Source organism: Leptopilina heterotoma, unplaced genomic scaffold (assembly GCF_015476425.1).
Source record: "Leptopilina heterotoma isolate Lh14 unplaced genomic scaffold, ASM1547642v1 Lhet_95, whole genome shotgun sequence".
In the NCBI taxonomy this organism is placed as follows: domain Eukaryota; kingdom Metazoa; phylum Arthropoda; class Insecta; order Hymenoptera; family Figitidae; genus Leptopilina; species Leptopilina heterotoma.
In genome coordinates this window covers 1,887,518-1,895,848 of record NW_025111202.1, presented here as the reverse complement: position 1 = coordinate 1,895,848, position 8,331 = coordinate 1,887,518, and the positions used below count along the sequence as shown (strand labels likewise).

At 30.9% G+C, this 8,331-nt stretch overlaps 2 protein-coding genes across 3 annotated transcripts; one reads left to right on the top strand and one right to left on the bottom strand.

The window, feature by feature from the left end:
* The first annotated feature begins 697 nt into the window (after positions 1-697).
* On the top strand, positions 698-3,648 carry LOC122512098 (molybdenum cofactor biosynthesis protein 1). 2 transcript variants are annotated; one of them, XM_043627742.1, is made up of 9 exons: positions 699-1,240; positions 1,334-1,417; positions 1,499-1,616; positions 1,691-1,858; positions 1,928-2,154; positions 2,243-2,467; positions 2,539-2,773; positions 2,856-2,903; positions 2,983-3,648. In XM_043627742.1, exons 2-9 carry the CDS (start codon positions 1,334-1,336, stop codon positions 3,636-3,638), a joined length of 1,761 nt encoding a protein of 586 aa, XP_043483677.1. In that variant the 5' UTR covers positions 699-1,240; the 3' UTR covers positions 3,639-3,648. The 2 variants fall into 2 exon arrangements, with proteins under 2 accessions (XP_043483678.1, XP_043483677.1); XM_043627743.1 differs by lacking the exon at positions 1,499-1,616 and having other exon boundaries at positions 698-1,240; positions 2,983-3,645.
* Positions 3,649-3,708: 60 nt separating this feature from the next.
* On the bottom strand, positions 3,709-8,314 carry LOC122512095 (integrator complex subunit 7). Its single transcript, XM_043627732.1, has 13 exons — positions 8,055-8,314; positions 7,793-7,948; positions 7,168-7,712; positions 6,854-7,103; positions 6,697-6,770; positions 6,472-6,617; positions 6,041-6,404; positions 5,684-5,943; positions 5,403-5,597; positions 5,215-5,308; positions 5,037-5,140; positions 4,464-4,959; positions 3,709-4,389 (listed from the first exon to the last, which is right to left on the bottom strand). Exons 2-13 carry the CDS (start codon positions 7,887-7,889, stop codon positions 4,135-4,137), a joined length of 2,880 nt encoding a protein of 959 aa, XP_043483667.1. The 5' UTR covers positions 7,890-7,948; positions 8,055-8,314; the 3' UTR covers positions 3,709-4,134.
* Positions 8,315-8,331: the final 17 nt, after the last annotated feature.

Below are 8,331 nucleotides of genomic sequence, written 5' to 3'. Positions count from 1 at the left end.
AATGATTGCAGAAATTTAATTATTTTTCAAAAGTAGTCAAATTCTTCTCAAAAACTCAATTATTTAAAAAAAATTTATAATTATTTTCAAAAACTTTCCTCAATTCAATGATTTTTAATATCTAATATACCTACTTTAATAAAAATTCCCAAAATTAATTTTAAGAAACATTCAATTATTTAATAAAATATTTATTTTTGTAGTTAAATAATTTGAATTCTATTCTCGTAGAATTTTCTAATAAATATTGATTTAAAAATGAATTTCAATTAAAATTTTAGATTATAATTAGAAATCCCCGCAATTTTAGAAATCATACTTTTAATTTTTGTTTTAAAAACCTGGAAAAATTCTGTTTTTTAAACTAGACTAGAAACAAATATGATTGGCTGTCCACAAGAACACTGGAAAAGATTTCACTGGTCAAACCAATCAAATTAGTGCATTTGTTTTCTTCACACTGAAGGCACTGAAGTTTGAATGTACGAAAAATTAACTTCAATATTGTTTCAATTGTTTTACTTTCTACTTGTTATTTATTTGAATTATCAATTAACTTTGAAAAATTTGTTCTAATTAGAAAAGAGTTGTAATTAACATTACGATTTGAATATTATTAACTTCACTTTCAAAATTAAAATTTTTATAGAAATCACAATGAGCAGGAATGACAACCTTAGATAAAGAAACGACTAAATTCTTATCACTGACATAACCAAATTAAACTATATTTACTTAATTTACTTCATTAAACTTGCATTTACTATGCATTTAAGTAAATTACATAACAAAAGCTAAAAAAAAAAGAAATTTATTGTATTAAAAGAACTCAATAACCATTTACGAAATAAATTTGACAGTTATGTAAATTGTAAAATTTATGTCAACTAGGTATGAGCATTATCCAGCATTATCTCTAGAAAGCGTGATATGATATTTTTTTTTTAATTTGCTTCTGATTGTACGAGTAAATAAATTGTAGATATGTCTAATAAGCGTAATCAGCTTTTTTTTGTCAGTCCTATAAGATTTTCTTACGAGATAAATTTAAAATAATTATCAGTAATACAAAAAACGTTAATGGACAAGTTTTACTTTCTAAAAACACGTGTTCACTATTTCACGTGTCAATTTTAATTTCCTTATTATTTTGTTGTTTTACACTTTAATAGGATTCTATTTATACATTTAAAAAAAGATATGTTTATTTTCTGCGCTGTAAGTAAAATACGAGTATAAGGTGAGTTTCTTTTTTCCTTATTTTTACGTCTATTCAGAAATAATATTCGATTTTTGTAATCAATTATTTTTCTTCTATTTATTGTATCTTCAGATGTTTCGGTCAATTTTTATTACTAAAAGACTTGCAACAATATGTGCTTCTGAATTCGCCACAGTCGCTGGCATATCACCCAGAGTAAGAATACTTTTTAATTATTTATTTAAAAGAAATTTTATGTTTACTAAATTCCTGTGAATTACTTATTTTCCTTTCTAGATTCAAAAATTCCGGGAGAAAATAAAAGAAAATGTCGAACAAAATGTACTGAATGATTCCTTTGGTCGACATCATGATTACTTGAGAATATCACTGACTGAACGTTGTAATCTTCGATGTAATGGGAATTTTAGAAAATATTAACGTTTATAATTTTACAATACAATAGTTTATTTTTTAATTTCATTTCAGGTTTGTATTGTATGCCTGCTGAAGGTGTAAAACTATCTGCTAGAAATAATATTCTTACCACGGATGAAATACTTAAAATAGCAGATATTTTTGTTGAAGAGGGTGTTAAAAAAATCCGATTGACTGGAGGAGAGCCTACTGTTCGTAGAGATATTGTGGATATTATTGGTAAATATTATTTTGTAAAACTTGATGTTTAAGAAAACGAAAAAAAATATAAATAGTGAATTTTTACAGCTGGGTTGAAGCAGTTTGAAGGTCTGAAGAGTATTGCAATGACAACAAACGGTTTGACATTAACACGTCAGCTGCCGTCACTTCAAAGAGCTGGTTTGGATGGTCTGAACATATCATTAGATACCCTTAAAGAATCTCGATTTGAGAAATTTACTCGAAGACGAGGTTGGTCTAGAGTAATAGCTGCTATAGACTTGGCAGTTCAGTTAGGATATAATCCAGTCAAAGTAATTTACTTTAAACAAAAGAAATCATAAATCTTTAAAGTCATTTATGATTTTAAAATTTTAATTTTAACCTAAATATTAAATTCAGGTGAATTGCGTCATATTGAGAGGATTTAATGAAGACGAACTGGTGGACTTTGTTAATTTTACTAGAGATAAACCAGTAGATGTTCGATTTATCGAGTACATGCCATTTTCTGGAAATGAATGGGAGGAGAAGAAAATGGTTTCCTTTAATGAAATGTTGGGAATTATTAAAAAAGAATTTCCTGAACTGGAAAAAATTTCTGACAAACCTAACGACACCTCAAAGGTAAATATTCTTTTTGAAACTTTAATTATAGTTAAAAAATCAGTATTGAAATCAAAACAATATTTTTTTAGGCGTTTAAAGTTCAAGACTTCCAAGGACAAATTGGATTTATTACTTCCATGAGTCAAAATTTCTGTTCATCGTGCAATCGGTTAAGAATCACAGCTGATGGGAATTTAAAAGTCTGTTTGTTTGAAGGAAAAGGTGAAGTTTCATTAAGAGATGCTATTCGAAACTGTATGTCCAAAAACGACTTGAAAAACTTGATAAAATCAGCTGTTATGCAAAAGAATAAACAACATGCTGGTAAAATAAATTATCTATAAATAAAAAATATTGTCTATAAAAAATGATTTAAATTGTAATTTATAATTAACACTTCTTACAGGAATGTTTAACCTGAGCAAAATGGAAAATCGGCCAATGATTCTCATCGGTGGTTAATTAAATATGAATTGATTAATTTGATTTACCATCAGAAAAGTACAAATCATTGATAAACATTTATTTTGCAGCTTTTATCAGAAGACTACTGCGGAAGCATAATAAGAAAGTGCAAAAAGAGATAAATAACGAGTCACTTACTAATAAGCTAGAAAATAATTCATATACAATCGAATTGAAATTGCATAATGAAATTTTTAGTACAAAAAGACATTTCCTAGATTCTCGCAGCATCTCAAGGGGTTATTCAACTTTATCACACGTTGATGAAACTGGAAAGTGTAACATGGTGGACGTAGGATCTAAAGAGACAACTAAACGAATCGCTCAAGCCCAAGGACATATTTACGTTGGCCCAACGATAATGAAATTGATAAACGAAAATAGCATAAAAAAGGGAAATGTACTTGCCGTTGCGCAATTGGCAGGTATAATGGCTACAAAGAAAACTGCAGATTTAATTCCCCTGTGTCATTCTTTATCGATAACTTATGCGAATGTATGGTTAACACTAAATGATGATCTGGAGAGAGTCGAAATTTTATCTGAGGTTAGATGCATTGGAAAAACTGGAGTCGAAATGGAAGCTCTTACTGCAGTAAGCGTTGCAGCCCTTACCATTTATGATATGTGTAAAGCTGCTGCAGCACCAAATACCATGAAAATTTCAGGAATAGAATTGGTTTCGAAAGTCGGAGGCAAGAAAGACTTTTTTAAAGTCTTGTAGTTCTTGTAGTGAATCTCAAAATTAAACTATTAGTTGAATTTAAAATTTAAATAGAAAAAATTGTGTCACAAATTGTAGAAATATTCAATTTTTTATAAAAGTATGTAAATTGTAAATACAGAATTATAAACATTCGAATTGTGAATTTCAGTTTAAAACTTGTACAATGATGCACAAGTTGAAGTTCATATACATTCCATTTTGCTATATTGTATATAAATATAAATATTTTATACGAATAAAATTTAAAACAAAAAAGGCGTTTGTTATCAATTTTGAACCAATAACTAAAATTTACGACGTCCGTACCAAGATTAAAATGTTTTTATTTTTAAACTAAAAAACTAAATTCAAGTCAAGTGACACGAAAATGAATATTTTGTGTCAGATCGACATGACTGTGCTGTTAATTATACCTAATATTTTTATTTGATTATAATTCATACCTATCTACTGTTTATCATATGCCGAATCCAAAGTGATTTAAACCTCGAAGTCAAGGTATCTTTCGTTTCGTCGGTTCTTCGTGGACTCTAACTTGAAGTGTCGATCGGGGTCCACATTTCCAAATGTTGCCACTTTTGTCAATCAAACTTGCACTCGCAGTCACTTGGTAATTTCCACCACCTCCTGAATTGCTCGTACAACTATTTGCGTTTGCAACGGGGCTACCGAGCGATAAGAGAAATTCACAGGCGAAGAAATCTCTGTGAGGTATTACCGTTTGTTGCAACTCATTGATATTTGAATCCTAGGAATTTGGAAATTTAATTACAAAATTATCAACTTATTACAAAGTATGTCAACTTATTTAATATTAAATACCTTTTGGTCCGAATTAATTTTCGAGGGAGGCGTAGAGGAAATCGAAATACGAACAGCACTGACGGAACGAAACAGATAAGGTTTGGGTCCATGTCTCAATACACCTTCCACTTTTAAAGCCAATTGACTTCCCTGGGGAACAGAGACGGGTTCGCCTAAAACTCGAGGTTGTGGCGACACTGACAATTTGACACTTGTCATTTGCAGAGACTGGAAAAAATATCGAGGTATTGGAAGTCTCATTTTTCCCACAGCCAATAGAGACACCTGGGATATAAGACAGTTCACTCTCAAGTGAGTTATTCCCGCAACTTGATTCAATTCATTCGAGGGCGCCAATTGTCTCAGTTTTGAGCAGCATCGAGAAAGTTGACGCATTTCTACCGTAGTACCAAAATTAAATTCACCCTCATTCGGTTGATAGATGTTAAATACGGTAGGTTTTCCACAAACACGCTCTACACTATTTGCCATTAATTGACACATATCTTGAAGACTGCAAAGCATTAAGGAAAATATTTGCTAAAACTAATGTCTACTAAAAAATAGTAGTTTCAATATTTAAAAGGATACGCTCGAATGTTGTCAAGAGATTCTGGGTCAGCATCAAAAGCAGATTCATAAAGTTTCTGGTAATTTTCGGCACAATTTTTAAATTCTTGAACAGATTTTCTAAGCTGAAAAAGAAAAAATAGTTATTGATTGTCTTTTAAAGTTAAAAGTAAGCTTGTATTTTTTAATTTTAACGTACTTGGAAGGTAACTCGACCATATCTTTGGAGATCGTCTTTAACTGTTAAAGCTTCATGACCTGCGATTGCGTATGGAGGTGCAGTGCACAAACATCTACAAAAAAATGAAAATTTATTGTTTTAAAGATAGCAGTGATTAATAGATTCACATTAAAATTGAAATACATATATATTTCAAGTTTTCTTGCCTGCAAGCATGCAAAAGTTGCACTAAAGCCTGGAGAAATTCACAGCGAAGCTTTGCATATTCACTTCGGAAGTGAAGACTTCGAAGAGGAGTACTGGCAGCTTTCAAAGAAGCGCAAGCGCTCGCATAACGTGAAATCGCTCCGTTCAGTTTTTCCACAATACTACTTTTGGATTCACTTTCGCACATTTCTTCCCTAGTTAGAATAAATAAAAAATAGAAATAGAAAAACAGAAAAAATAAATGAAAGAGATGAGAAAAATATGGGAAAAGCAAATTTACATTAAATGAGCTTCGGCATTTGTCACAAGTTCCAATCCAGAAAGCCAAAAATGCAATTGTTCCGAGGCAACGGCTTCTTTCAATTCTTTAAAAATACGAGTAGCAATTTCATGATGTCCATATCTTGCAGCACTCCGTCCAATTCGATATTTTGTCCAACCATCGACGTTCTTTATGACATTTTCTATTTCCTCTAAACACTCGACATTCCACTCGTGACCGCAAGCGATTATTTGGAAAAGAAGAGTACAAAGCATTGACTAAAGCAGAAAAAAGTCATTAATCATTAATCAAAATAAATAAATTATTAACTCGCTAGACAGATAAAAACAAATATTGCAAAAAATAGATTTTAACCTTTATATGAGCGTGTGTGGTTTGTCTTAATTTCACTAAAATATCTGGAAGAAGAGGAAGAAGAATATTTTCTCCAAGACTTCCAATGGCACCTAAAGCTTCACACAATGCGATGGTTTGATTATCACTTTGTCGATTTTCTGAATTCTCACTAATCAAGGTAGAACCAATTGCATCGACAAATTCGGGACAATGATTGCGATGTGCTTGACAAAGTTTCACTGTTGAGTGTAAACAAACTTTTAATTGATACAAGTATTTATCATCGAGCGCCAATAGCATAATTAGGGACTCGAGACAAGAAATTACTTCCTCTATTCTTGTATTTGAAAGTGCTGTTGAATCTTGCAAATCTTCTTCATAGCTGAAAATAACAAAAAGTGAAAATTATACATTCAATACATTTGAATAACAAAATTTGTTATTCATACCAGTAACAAGCAATTCTAGCGAGAATTGTAACAGCTTTGACAGCAACAATAGGATCCGGTGAATAACAAGCGTTCAGGCAAAGAGATAAAAGAGGACTGTCTTCTAGTCTGTTAGCATCACAAGTTATTGCGCTCTGGCTTAAAACCTAAATTGAAATTTTTAAACTGAATGATTTTCAAAACTGAATAATATTATTTACTCTCGTACTTGATTTAGTGATTTACCTCTATTACGTCTAATGTTCTGACCAAAAGATCAGAATTTGCCGTCCCTTCTTGTAAAAGTATTGTTGTACTATCTGTAAATAAATTTTTTAAAAATTTTTATTTTAATTTTTAGTGTTTCATGAAATATCTTATATATCTGAAATATTCAACATACCGACTAAATTCGTAAGAGCGCCTTGAGGCCAAAGATGAGCTCCTTTTTGAGCCAAAGAATGTAGTTGATGAAGCGCGTGTCTTTTAATGGATAACCGTGGATCATCATGCAAATATTTTAAAAGCAGAGCCACTTGACCAGGAACGTCTATTAAAGTTGCAGAAGCTAGAGTCGTCAATGCACTGAGAGTTACTCTCACAAATTCCACTGCTGGGTAACTTCCCAGTAGTTCCATACATAATTCATTTACCTACAAATGCACAGCTTTAAAACCGAATTACGATATTTTTATTTTATGAACATCAATAATTTACCATTGAAGCAGTTGAAGTATCGTGATGCATATATTGCAAAATTGGTATAAGTTGCAGTTTCATAGAAGCAGGAGTTGCTTGTCCTCTAATCATGTCAGAGATTTTGCTGCACATTGAAACGGCAAATAATTTAGATTGTGCAGCAAACATTTGAGCTGCATAAATTGCAGCCTCAACTTCAACAGAGTCATGAGAGTCTAGAGATCTACGAATACTATGATGAACCTGTTGGCGTTCAGGAATTATGCCTGCGATGCTGCCTAAAGTTCGGAGAGTGAGTGCTCTGGCAACTGGATCATTGGAGTGTATAACGCTGTATATCCGTCTGACAAATTCATCAACATTTAATATTTTGTCTAAATGTTTTTCACTTTGCTGACAGACTCTTAGAACCCAAACTCTTAAAAAATTGCTTCCCATGCGAAATACATCGGCCAGTTTCAAGAGGAGGGAGTTTATCAAAATTGGAAAAGGGTATTTTTCAAAAAGTCTAGGGAACCGAACTATTGCTTCACATTGTTCTCCAATTTTGTTAGAACGTAATCCTGAAAAATATAATTGATAACATTATCTTGTAATCGTGTGTACAATAGAGATTAGAATGAGATTTAAATCAAATTTATACCTTTATCTAGCTCTATGAGAGCTGAATTTGCATCTTGTTCTGGTTCTCCAATACCCGCATCATTAAATGCATTCATTCGCATTCCAATCATTGTCATAAATTAATTAAAAACTGAGATATAGGAAAATGTCGATCACCCAGAGGAAACAATTTAACCTGACAAAATATCAAAATTTAGATATTATTAAATATTAAAATTTAAATAAATGTAAATTTTTTCTTGTATAATGAAATTTTTGTATACTACATTAATTTTACTTACTTAAAGTCCTTAAAATCATTGATGAAAAGAGAATAAATTAAATAATTGTCATTTATCACCACTTGTCATCCGATGTGTCGTATCATTTAAACAAAGTTATTCTCAACTTTATTACATATCAATGATTCATTATTTACATTAGTTTCAAAATCTATATATTTTATAATTTATTTTCATACAGTATTATAATATTTTTCGGATATTTTCTTTTAAAATTTCTAAGAAAACCAAGAAAACACAAAACAAACAATTTCCTTCCTTTAAAGCCTTTAAATTT